The 13,878-nt window shown below is 41.2% G+C and overlaps 1 protein-coding gene across 1 annotated transcript; it reads right to left on the minus strand.

Moving 5' to 3' along the window:
* Positions 1-1,061: 1,061 nt before the first annotated feature.
* Positions 1,062-12,920, minus strand: LOC136507482 (uncharacterized). The gene is given in 7 exon segments (XM_066502191.1): positions 1,062-1,295; positions 1,394-1,492; positions 1,586-2,603; positions 2,605-3,084; positions 3,086-6,984; positions 7,569-7,779; positions 12,741-12,920. Coding segments are annotated over 5 exon segments (5,766 nt in total). The 3' UTR covers positions 1,062-1,295; positions 1,394-1,492; positions 1,586-1,607.
* Positions 12,921-13,878: the final 958 nt, after the last annotated feature.

Genomic DNA, 13,878 nt, shown 5'->3' on the forward strand with positions numbered 1-13,878 from the left:
ATGGGCACTTAGAATGAGATGGTTGTGGCTGCAGAAAACTGAGCCCAATAAACCATGGTCAGTCTTTCCTATATAGGTTCATCATTCAGTAAGAGCTCTCTTCTCTACGGCAATCATTTCAGAGGTGGGTGATAGTGCTCGCACATTATTCTGGAAAGATAGATGGATCAATGGACAACGAGTGGCTGACCTTGCTCCACAAATTTTTGCCATTGTTAGCAAAAGAAGAGCTAATAAGAGGACTGTCCTGGAAGCCCTTACTAACCATGGTTGGATTGCGGATATCCAAGGAGCTCATACTGTGGGAATCATCATTGAATTCTTAGCGCTATGGGATATTCTCTCGGAGGTGGTTCTGCAGCCTGGAGTGGAAGATGCTCATATTTGGCGTCTATCGACATCAGGACAATATTCGGCAAAATCTGCATATGAGGGTTTCTTCATTGGCTCCACTGTATTCAGGCCTCGGGAGCGTATTTGGAAAACTTGGGCCCCAAGAAAATGCCGCTTCTTTATGTGGTTGGTAGCACACAACAAATGTTGGACAGCAGACAGGCTAGCACGCCGAGGTCTTCCACATCCTGCTCGCTGCCCCCACTGTGAACAAGAAGAAGAAACTATCAATCATCTACTAGTCTCATATGTGTTTGCACGCGAATTTTGGTTTGTTTTGCTACGAAGAGTGGGTCTATAGGCCCTTTCGCCACAAGACTGAACCCTCCTTCGATGATTGGTGGGCCAAAGTAGAGTCTAGAATGGATGGTTCACACAAAAAAGGACTCAACTCGCTTATCATCCTTGGTGCATGAACAATTTGAAACCATCGCAACCGGTGTGTTTTCGATGGGACTCCTCCTAGCTTGGCTAGAGCATTACTGCTCGCAAGTGAGGAACGGCGTTTCTAGAAGCTTGCAAAGGCTCAGGGAAGCTCCTTCCCTTCTCTTGAGCCTGTAGATAGCCAGTAGGATCCTTTTGTGGAGGTGAAGTCGTTTCCTATATTAGTAAAAGGCGCGTGTGTTTGTCTCAGAGCTTAGGAGCGTGAGTGTGTGTTGAGGGTTTCTTCATAATTAACATACCATGGACAAACCATTAGAACAATATATATAGTTCAGACACACAAAAAAAAATGCAAAAAAAGAAGCTAGTTCATAAGCAAGAACACCATATATATAATAATAATACTTTGGTGGCTAATCCCCTGATCCAGCAGCTCATCTCGCACAGAAGACAAGTTTTGTTATTGTATCTGGAGACACATTTGCGGGGCAGCACATTTGAATGCACATCCATGAATCCTGCAATTTATCAGGAACACGCTTGCAGTTAAGCATACGCATGGATCAGCAGGATGAATATCTTAATTTGTCCTTGCACCTGAGGTTCAGAACAGTACCTATTGGTATGAAATACTTCACAACCTTAGATGCAACTAACACAGGATGTTGATCACTTGGCAAAATCCCACAGTAGCCCCAAATAGCATACTATTAATCTGCAGGATAATATTTAGGTAGGTGAGGTTAGAGCAATAGTGAGAGAGAGAGAGAGAGAGAGAGAGAGAGAGAGAGAGAGAGAGAGATCATACATAAGAAGAACCACGTAATCCATCAGCACAATATTGTGAAAGGTAAAAGGAATTGTTCATCCTGCTCAAACAGCCGTAGGTTCTTCAAATTCAACAAAATCTGAACTGCAGGAACATCAAATTCCAGCAAGAACCCAGTCCTCACGAGTTCAGCAAGAGCTGGAATCCGATCTGTATTCTCCGACAACAACCCTTTGGAGATCTCCTCAGCAAAACATAGTGCATACTCCATCTTCATTGCATTGGTCATTGATCCTGGTTCAGTCTCTGTCACAAATAACCTCGAGTTCTCCCTCTCCCAACGGAAAAACCTTGCACATGTAACATGCATGCTTCTTCCTGAAGAAAATCCAACTTGATAAGTCACATTAAGAGGCCCTCTTGTCTCGTAGACAGCAACATTGGTGAGACTTGCGACCATTTCATGCCTCTGCTCAACAGAAATATTGAGGATAGGATCGGCAAGGAAAGCCAGGACAATTTTGAGCAAGCCAAGTTTAATCACAGTACCCTTATGAACAAGGGTAACAGATTCAATTTTCAAGTGCTCGTATTGATCGCTGGCAACAGCTTTTGATATCTTCTGAACACCAATGCTACTGTAGATATCATTTAATCTAGCAGGAGACAAGCAAGGCAGGCTAGTTGAAGGATACCAAACGAACAAAGGTTTCTGAGCCTGCTTCTTGAAGAGATCCTCAAGTATTAGATCATCAGGAATGAAGACATCTTGTTTCTCGAGTAGCAATATCTGATCACCAGAACTAACAGGAACCTTATTGATACACCTAGCAATAAACTTCCCCATATCAGTGCTCCAGTTCTTGCCAAAGAATTCCCAGAAAGCAACACATTCTTTTTGTGTCAGTGCAGAGTTCAAGCCCTGCCACATACTCCAGAGCTTGCAATAGTCGCTGACTGTTGGATGATGCTTCACACCAAAAGCCGTGTTAAAGTACCGAAGCAATTTGCTGCTGTACCATTTCACCAGAACATGGAGCTGAGAGTCAAAAAGACCGGTTATTATCATAAAGAACACAACTGGCAGGGTTCACCCATTGTCCTTCATTAGCTTCATGAGGTATCCAAATCCAGTCCTCACTGGTGTATCGAGGCTTCCAACGGTATACCTCCAAATACGAGTAAATCCTAGAAATAGCATCAGCATTAGAGAGACCTTTTAGACGCCGTGCCATCAGTACACAAGCACAACTTGCTCTAGGATCCACAATAACTCCTATTGTTTGCAGCTCACTCACATATGAAACTAGCTCCTGTCCATAAAACACTTCATCTACAAAAGGGCCATCATCCCTGTGAACATGAGAAGAGCACAGCGAACCAAAAAGGATACAACCATTTGGATGACTGTACCCTGCAGTTGTCTTAACCCACTTCAAGTTGATTGCGCTCATGAAACTTTTAGGTAGAGCAGATCCGTTTTTTTTCCAAATTCTGATGCACTTTAGCAATGAAATAAAAGCTTCTGGAGTCACAGCATGAAGGATCAGTTGGAATATGGAGTCCCGAAATGACAAATGCTGCACCTTGTTCTAATTGAGCTTTGGCACCCAAGGCCATCAGTTCATTACTGTAGCAGTAAATCTCCTTCCCTAGGCCATACTGTGTGTCGCTGTCATCGACGAATGGTAGGCGGGAAACTAAAGCAATAGACTCCCATTCTGAGCCAAAAAGAATTGTTTCCTTTGGAGACCTGAAACCAAGTGATGTATGTAGCCATCTCTCACGGCGCATGAGGTTAGCAAGATCAACGGGTAACCTCCCATGCCTGGTGATTAGGTCTCTGTAGCATTCTAGCAGTGCAAATGCCTGCTCTTTTGTAATAGAAGAAGTGTTTATAAGTTTCTTGGCACCACGTACTATTTTTTTACTTGCTTCCTGGAAGCCAGCAATTAGACCAGTTTTACATAACTCTACTTTGTACAGCTTGATTTCATCCCCATAGAATTCCAGATCAAGCAATGGCACCTTGTCAACGACCTCCAAAAGACATTTCCAGTCGTCATCAATAAGGAATGTTTCGTGAGGAGCTCTGAAGCCAACATCAGTCTTCAACCATCTGAGATCTTTCAGTCTTTCTACAAAATCATGACATTCCTTAGCGTATCGAATACACTTGAGCATTAGTATTGTGGCACCAGGAGTGATTGTATCTTTAGAGAACCTAAAGTTATCAACCACCAGCTGATAATTTCTTTTGAAGTCGACAACAACTCCAAATAGCTTAAGCTCTGACCTGAAATCAGCTATGTCAACCCCATAGAAGACTGTATCGATAAAAGGCAAGATACTGATGACCGAGGCATTCTCCCATTCTGCACTAAATAGGATTGAATTTAATGGTGATCTGCTGCCAAGACAAGTCTTAACCCAGCAGCCATTTTCCATTCGTTCAATGAGATGTGGTGTCTTGTTATTCTCGTTCAGAAATCTTATTGATTGAAGAAGAGCTAACATATTGGCTCGAGAGAAAGTTTTAGTTGTTGATATTGACAGAAGATGGTTACATATATGCACAGCTGCATCTACAAACTCAAATTGCACTCCAATAACTCTCAACTCTTCCTTGTAATTTTTTATTTCATTTCCATAAAAGTCTTGATCAATAATGTGTACATCAGCTAAGATTGATTGGATTTGTGGAAAATTTTCCCATTCTGCACTCAACAAAAAGGATCCTAGAGGTGAACTGTAACCCAAGGATGTCTTTAACCACTTTCTATTGCTGATAAAGCTCAAGAACTTCTGAGGTAGCTGGACGCACCTCAACCTTAGATTCCTGATACATTGTAGAAGTAAAATAGCATTCTCCATAGTCAATGGTTCGGTGGCCATGTCCACAGATGCGTACGAAAATTCAAACAGCACTCCAATGGATCTCAGCTCCTCCTTGTAAGAACTTATTTTGTTCCCATAAAATTCTTGGTCAATCAAGGGTACATCAGCTAACTCTGAAATAATCTGCCTCAAATTTGTCCATTCTGAACTCAACAAAAAAGACTGAGATGGTGCATTGTAACCAATTGAGGTCTTCAGCCATTTTCCATTCTTGATGTTGCCCAAAAAGTTTTTGGGTAGCTGGATGCCCCTTGATCTTAGATGCCTAATCCACTGTAGAAGTAGAATAGCATCCTCCGTACACAAAGGCTGGTTACCAATGTGTATAGATGCATTTGCAAACTCAAATTGCACTCCAATCACCATCAACTCTTCCTTGTAAGTATTTATTCTATTTCCATAGAACTCTTCATCAATTATGGGTACATCAGCAAAGATAAACTGTACCTGCAGCTTACTTCCCCATACTGCACTTGATAGAAAAGTTCTTAATGGTGACTCGTAACCAAGAGATGTCTTTAGCCACTTCCCATTCCTAATACAGTTTAAGAAGTTTTGTGGCAGATGGACTATTTTTAATCTTAAATTCCTGATCCACTGTAACAGCAAAAGTGCATTTTCCATGGCCAGAGGAGAGGAAACTGTTGGGAAGCTGGAATTAGGAGGATGTAAAAATGGTATATCAGCTGCTTGTGCATAGGTCCTCAGGAATTTTATGAGCTGACCTTCAGACGTATAATTTCCGGCATATCTTCCTGAAAAGCTATAATCTGCTGACAGCTCAACATAATTTCGAGATCTCCAAGGATTAGTACCAATTAGTGTAACCCACTTGCTTCCATCAGCAGGGACAAGCAAAGATTTTCTATGTTTTATAACATGTCCGAAGTTATCAACCACAGGCAATGCTTGGCACAAGTTGACAATGATCCTCTCAGTTATGTACTTTTTTGCATGTGAATGGTAAAGAAAATGGCAGTAAATAAGAGCTAACCCACTCTCGTTAAGTGCCTTGGATGCAGTAGAAGCATACTCGTGTGGAGTCAAAATTTCCATGTTCACAATGTTTCTAAGCCAGTCCATTATCTGTATTCCCCCAGAATATGCATCCAGAGACCTCTGTGTACTTAGGGGCAAAAAGAATAGACTAGGGGCCGCTGAGAGTTCCTTGTTCCAGGAAATAAGCCAAGATAAGTCATCCAAATTAGATGCTGTGCATATCCTTAAAGACCTTTGTGCTGCTCGCACACTGGAATACGACAATCGACCGTTGGTATCCACATACTTTATGAGAGATATAAGCATCATACTTGTTCCATAAAACTCTTTCCAATTTCCAGCAACAAAATATAAGATCTGAAGGTACACTTCTTCTGATGCCTCTTTCACAAGATTCAATCCATCAATACACTTACTGTACCATTCTTTGTTGGCATATCCAATACCCAGAAATTCTAATACATCATCATATTCTTGGTTGTCAAGATAGGAGCTCAGGACAAAAGTACCATACGAAGATAGATTCTGCAGACCAATTCCTTGCTTCTGGGCCAAATTCAAAATTCTCCAGAATGCACTATCCAGCCGAGAGACTTCAGTAGGCTTGCAGAAGACCTTCTGTGTAGTGCATGATTCGCAAGGCATTATATCCTCAGCTTCAACTTTGGTTTTTATGGACAACCTGACATTATCAAAAAGTGATATTGAAGAGTCCTGAATTGGCAGAAACCTGAAAATGGGTGGGAGCGCAAAATGTGGGGCATCCCTTGACGATTTCAAGAGAGCTCCAAAAGCATTGACAAAAGCAGAAGGTACACACTCAAGTATACCGCGATTCCATTGGCTGTCAAATAAAATGGACTCTCGGGATGAAGCTAGAAGAAAATCTGCTTGAATGATAAAGGGCAAATTAGTGACCATCTCTGTAGGAAGGAATGCATATACGCCAGGCGATTTTGCTCCTCTGCTTAGTCTCTGTCCATGAGGAAATGCCAACGTAACTACCCATTGATCAACTTCCATCCTTTTCTGAATTCTGCAGGCTGGTTGGACTGCAAACTTCTGCTTCCACATATAATAGGTGCACTCTTCTGTTTCTCCCTTGCTATTTTCCTGCATAGCTAGATGAAGCGTGTAAGACTCTGCATCTATGTCCTTCCTCGACCTGTAGTCCACTTCACTGGAGATCGAAATCTGGCTGATCTTGCTGGCCTTAGGATCATGGTTCATTTCCCTGACAGAGAGCTGCCTAATCTTTGAAAGAAACAAAAGAATTTCAGGATGTGTGCTAGTAAGTTCTTTCTTCACAGCAAGTATCTTATCAGTCTTCAAAGGTAAGATAATAATAGTTGTAGGAAGGCTCCTAGAAGGGCCATATACTGTTCTTATGTCATCAATATTTGGCTTCCCATCAACCCATTCAGGAACAATGTATCCTATATCACAATCTGCTGAAGGCTTTTCATTGAATTTTATCTGATATCCATTGCTGAAGATGTGTGGTTGACTTGAAACTAGAAATACACTTTTGAAACCAATACCTGAATGAAAGATTACTGTTAGCTACTATGCTTAAAAGAACTAGAAATACAACATAAAGCAGGACCACACTGTACATGCATGGCCTTAGTTTTTCTAAGAACAACACCTTACAATGGAACAACAAATTCCATGAAATTATGAATCACAAATTATTGTGGTTAAGGCAAAATCATTGTTAAAGATGCCAGTATGCTAAGGAGGTTGCCTTGTACAGGGTCTTCCTCTTTTTTCTCTGTACAGTACAACACACAACTCTCATGTCTTCAAGACAAAGAAAAGATGACAGTACAACACACAACTCTTATTTTATATAAAATTCAAGGGACAGATTTAGATCATTTGGCAGGTGAAAATGCTTAAAAACCCTAATAAATTCAAGAATTAGTAGAACTCCTAAAGGTCAAACCATCCACAAATTTCTGATTCAGCTAACAGTAAAAATAAAACGGAACAGGCATGTTGAGTTCTACTGTCATTGAAGATGCTTGCATACTTGCTGCATAAACCCAATGCAAAATAGGCAACAGGCATTTTTGTAGTCCAAAGTCCAAAGCAAAAGTTAACTTTCATGGCACAGGAGTACCTTTTTCACCAATGTAGCCAAGATGTCTGTTTCCTTTCTTAGTTGACCTGCCAATCCTACATATGGATTCAATGTTTGCTGCCGAAAATCCCCTTTCATTATTGAAGAGAACAAGTGTCGAGCGAGCTCCTGTAGCAGTAATGTCCTTTTCTATTATGACAAACTCCAGTGCTGGCGACACATCCAATGGATATTCGTTGTCCTCAGCATTCTACAAAATTTCAACAGATTAGGCCAAGCATGAAATTTCCCATGAAGTAGCAGCATCTATTCATGAGTAAAACAATAATGAAAATGTTACACTGATGCTATTGTACATTAAACTAACATTGCTTCACATTTGCACAAACAATCATGCAGTTGGCCACTTGGTTACAATCATTTTCATTCTCTAAAGCAATGATAGAAGGATAATCTGTGTGACAAATGGAGCAGATTGACAAACTTGTAATTTTAACCACTAGTGTTCCCAACATATTTTAATCACAACATCATATCAAACAATATCTTCTGACATTGGCAAATAATAGCTACAGAGGTCTTCAACTTGAGGGTCATTGGCAAAACAGGTTGGATGTTCTGGCCTGCTAGCCATGTCCGTGACATTATTCTCTTTCATATAATTTTACATACTTAACCAACAATTGTAATACCACATAACATAAACCCACGACCTTCATAAATCATCACTATGCCACAAATCCAGACAACAGCACTTAAGGCAATTTAGGTGCTTGCAGCCAATATACAAAGCAGCACAAGTCATCTGCTCCCATTGGAGGACCAAGTTCTCCATGAACCATCACCATGAGACCCAAATGACCCAAATAAAGCTCTTACCTGTGAGCCCACCTATACTGCCACAACCAAATCTCCTAATTTCTATCCTTATCTCCGCCTAATGAAAGATTAGCCATCTTTCTGTTGTGTTACATTTTGCAAAAGCAGCTGCCAAAATATCTCTATGGCAAGCGACAACACTCAATGCTAAAAGGACACAACGGAACTATCTTAAGCCTGATCAATCCTATGAACAAAGAATTGTAATCCTCCTCTATTAAATTTGGTTCATCGACAAGGAAATAAGGACTACTTTAGAGGCAATTCATCAAACATCTCCCATGCAGAAAGAGATGGCTGTGCATTTGTGGAAGATAGAACTGTCAATCAGAGGACAGTATTGCCACACCTCAAATAAATAAAGTTGGGATTGGATTAGAGCAAAGCAAACAAAGCTTCAAAACATGGTATAAGGGAAGATACTAGAACTTGCATTAAGTATAGAAACTTCCTCTGATTTCACATGCACAGCACGACATGCGACCTATCTTGGTGGGCTACTGTCGTGGTATGATGTTTGTGTGCTTGCACCATGGAGAAACACAATGCTAGATCATTATTATGGCAATGAAGAGCACAAAAGCAAACCTGACTTATGAAGCGAAACCACTCCGTTTGCTAATTTGCTGTGAGCTGATCACAGGTTGTCGGGTGCACTAAGATCATCTCCAAATTGTAGGTTTATATATAGAGAGGAAAAATACACTCCTTAATAAACTCGTATATCTAGTAGTGCCATCCTAAACCACCTCTCATCTCTGTCCAAAATCACAATTGGACGCACGTGCATTGCCAATGCGCCCAAAGTACGGACTGACATTAAGGGAGGGCGAGCCGACGGCAAGGTCGTCGCAGGCTGATGGCGCCACAGCAGTGGACGATGCAGTGGCGGTTGGGGTCTACATGGCCAGCGGCGGTTAGGATTTCGGGGGAGGGCCTCCATGCCCGGTGGCCTTAGAACTTAGAAGGGGCGGTGGCCGGAACGGCGGTTCGATGGACAGCGAGCGAGACGGCGCCAGCGGTTTGGGCGAAGGTCGCTTTGCCTTCCTCTTCCGATTCCAATTAGCGGAGTGCGGGGAAGGAGCAGCAGGGGTGGGTGGCTGCGCGGTGGGGGCGACGCGGGCCAGGGCCGTCGGGTGCGGCTGGCGGTGACTTGGGCGGCGAGGGTCCTAGGATGGACGGACTGACGGAGCTTGAAGAAGAGTGTGGGCGTGTGGTTACTGTAGCATTAAGTACCACGCATTGTTAGGTATTGCCAACTTATCTGGAATTGAAAGTGTGTTACCAGCTTATCTGGAATTGGAAGTGTAAATGCTGGTGCACATTTCTTGTTCTTGCTTCTCTCCTATTGATTGCTCTCAAATATCAGATCTAAAGCCTCGTGCAATTGGAAACTGCAATATAAGATGTGGTCACGATGATCCAGTGCTGGTGAGTTTGTTGTTGATACACAAGTCTATCATTTCTAGGCTAATTAAGTTTTGAGGTGGACACCTGATGTCTAGACTTTTAGCCTGTCAATTTGTCTGCCTTTTACTAATAATTTCTTAGTTTGGAACAGACGGCGTACCTGAAGGCCAACGACTTGGTATTATTTGAAACTAAAGGTCGACATGAAAGCTAAAGACACATTGAATTGTTGAAAATAACTTCTAAATTTGTTTAGAAATTACTAAAGTTTGTGATTCATTCTTAAGTTCATTAGTACTGAATTAGGACCTAAGGTGCATAAATTCAGCTGAGATGTCGCTCATCAGTTCATTGGGGAGCTATTTAATAGCTAGCACGTTTGTGCCTTACAGAATGTATGATTTGATTAAGGAAATATATTTTAAAGTATAACATATTTTTGTTTCTTTGTTTTTTGTTTTCAGAATATTTCCGCGAACTGTGTTTGAATGTGTTTATTTGGAATTCAAAACATTGTGCAATTTACATTACAGGCTTAGAATAAGCAAAGCTCATAGTCGATAGCCATAATAAACATGTAAGTTCTATAGGTTGACATTTCGACGTAGGGGGGGGTCCGTGCCCTGGGCAAATCGGCCCCTGTTTCCAAAGTAGCCCTAAATGGGAATGTTGGGGATTAAATTAAATTTAAAAAAGACTATTGGAGATGGTTAGAGTGGACTAATCTGACATGATAGGTTTTTCTCAAACCCACTTCGTCTAAGAATATGCTCTCCCTGTCTAAAAAAATATAATTATCACATCTTAAGAAGTCAAATAATTTAAATTTAACTAAATTTATATAAAAAAAGTTATAAATTTATCAAATAAATATTATTTAATTGATTATAGAATATATTTTAATAGTAATCTAATTAGAGACATAAATATTGATTTTTTAATAAATTTGGTCAAATTAAAACTATGTAAAATCTTGGAGCCAAACCTGGGCAATGAAGGCTCGGACGGCCGACCCGGCACCGACTCGGATAGGTTGATGGGATGTGTGAGCATGGGTGCATCTAGGCCTCCAGAGTCGAGACGCTATTAGATCAGTTTTAATAGAAGTTTTATTCGAGTTTTATTTGCTTTTAATGACTTGCTACACTGGTATTTTTTTTGACATGACAATATTTTTATAAATTTCATAGGGATGACACAATTATCAACTCAACATGAGTCATATAATTAAATGCGTATGAAACAATAAAATAAAACTACGTATTAATAGCGTGTTTGGTTCGTGGATTTGCTCCGTCCGGCACTGATTGGTTCCGCATGCATGCATGACCAAGTCGTCCGTCGTTTTTTTAGGAATGGATTAATTCCTCAGATTGCCTTGCGGGAGTTAGGGCTTGTTTGGTTTGGAGCCTGGGAAGATTCTACCTGGGCAAGGAGGTTCTTGGAAGCTGCCTGTGATATGTTTGGATTAGACCCTGGTGATTTTTCTGGCCCAGGCAATCCAGTCCGCTCCCAGGCGATAAAAAACGAGCGCCTGGCTCTCAGTTGCCTGGCCTGGACGTTGGTTACAGTGCTAAGCTAGTCATTTAGTACATTATATTATTACTTTGCTGTACGCTATATTATTTATATTTATATTTCCTATTGTTCATCTGTGATAGGTGCAACCGAGATACATTTAGTACATTTTATTCTATTTATTCCTTAATCATATGAATGAATTATTAGGAAAATAAAATATTAAAAGTATTTATATTTTATATTACTTTATTAAAGGTTTTATTTATATTATTTTTGTATTATAATAATATATATTACTCGAATGATGCTAAAGTTTTATATAGAAGAAAATATATTTTCTTTTTTATTAAACTCCTTAGGCATATTCTATTTCTTTTTTCACAGCCATGTGTAAAAACTTTTTGTATATTTTATATTTTCTAGTCTTTCTCCCCTCGGTTGATCATGTTCACGTTAAAATTAGCATAATGTGTGCAGTATAATTATAATTATCTTTCTTCCTCATACATTCTTTCCTTATGACATTTTTTAAATAGCTAGGAAATCTATTAACTTTATTTGTAATTGTAATTTCAAATATATTATTAATTGAGAAAATATGGATGCTTTTATTTATTTATTTATTATTATTTATAACCATAACCGTGTAAGTTTAAATATGGTATTATACCTTTTATTAGCTTTTAAATATGTATGGTATCTTTTATTAGCCTTTCCAGGCACAGCCTTCCAACCAAACAGACCTTCTTCAGACTTGTCTGGCCAAGCAAAAATCATTAACTTTCCAAACAACTCTCAGGCAACACTTTTTGCCAGACAAGTCCTCCAGGTCTCCAACCAAACAAGCCCTTACTAAATGGAATGACCTCGTGACGGATGGCATGAACTGAAGACGCAAACCAAACGCCTTTCGTAGGTTCCGAGCTAGGTTCGGATGGCTCTGGTTTGAACTGTCCGGCGAACCAACCACGCTGTAAGAGTGGGGTGTTTCGTCCATGTATCATTTCATCTCTAAATCTCTAAAGATAAATAAAGTACGTAAAAGTACCATCTGTATTTCTCCACCTACGGTTAATATATGTTTTCAGTGGGGCAAACGCATCTATTCCTTGAGAAAAGAAATCCAAAAGTGACTTTATACAAATATGGGTTCATATTTTAATTACTGCTGGAGACATGAACTTGGTGAAGCAATTGATTTGTGCACATGCAAATAAAATTTCTCAAAGTATTCATGTGTGTGTGCATCTTCAAGAAAATATAGTACCTTTCACTCCTTCAGTCAAATATAGATGACGTTAAGACGAGAACAAGAAGAAAATAAGCTAGTAAATGTGACCGGAGGTAGTACAAGAATGATCGATATAATAATGGAATAGGTATAGGTAGATGTTTGCATACCTGGATGAGCTCCATGAGGAAATGGACGTCCTTGGAGTAGAGCTCCTCGGAGAGGTAGCTGACTGCATGGTGGATGTCCTCCGCCAGCGGGTTCCTCTCCTCCCGCCCGATGTAGAACCGTTCTCGCCGGATTCGCTCCACGTGCACCCTCGCCGCCTCCGGCGAGGATGACGAGGCCATTGTTTTGCAAGCCCTGCAGACTGCAGGTATTGATCGATGCTGGCTCTTGGACTCTGGCGTTTTGGTCTGGTCGATGAACGGCCGGGTCAATCAGCTAGCTAGGAAGACGTACGTGTGCGGCATCTTGTGATTAATATAGCACGAACGGCGAGATACTTATGTGGCCGCCCGCTCGACCGTCGCGATTCCTCTTCGTCTTCCGATGCAAATTTAATTATGAGCTGGAGCGTCGCGGGAAAGCAGTGGATTTTGCATGTACAAGTCAGGCCCAGGTTTAGGATGAAACGAACAAAGCCTCAATGTGCATAAACCTTTCGACACATAAACGGTCACACACTGACAACTAGCCAGTTCTAGCTTGCACGGACCGCAGCGAGGCTGCCACGTTGGCTAGGATGACTTCTCAAGTTGGCTAAGCCGGCATACGTAGTGCACACGGTCCAAAAGTTCCACATAAGCCTCCTCGGAGGACTTGTCGAGAAGTTGCTAGGCAACTAAGCCTAAGCCTAAGCCTAGACAGCTAAAGCCTGGCCACGACAATGCTAGATGCACTTTTGTTTAATTGCACTGGCTAGCTTAGTCTGCATAAATATTGAAGTATTTGGTTGTTTGGTTTACCTTGTATGGATCATGAAATCACCTCAGTCTTTGAGCTGGTAAGGTTACCTCTTTGAGGCATTTCATCGAACAAGTGGTGAGCGCGGACGTCAACTCCTCTGCCCCTCGCTGGAGGGCACCTCCGCCTCACCAACGCTTAGGGGCCCTTGAGCGCACTCGTACGGCATGCGGCTGAAGCGATGGGAAGGAATCAAGCAAGATGTCATGGGCTTTGCACGTCACGCCATCGCGGCTAGCTGGGGCACACCCGCGAATGGTAGGACAGGGTCCTTGAGAATACCCGCGGAGAAGATGACGAGGCTAGACGCACCAAAGGAGAAGTAGGTCGGCACGACGAGCT

The sequence above is a fragment of the Miscanthus floridulus genome, chromosome 15 (genome assembly GCF_019320115.1).
Source record: "Miscanthus floridulus cultivar M001 chromosome 15, ASM1932011v1, whole genome shotgun sequence".
Classification (NCBI taxonomy): domain Eukaryota; kingdom Viridiplantae; phylum Streptophyta; class Magnoliopsida; order Poales; family Poaceae; genus Miscanthus; species Miscanthus floridulus.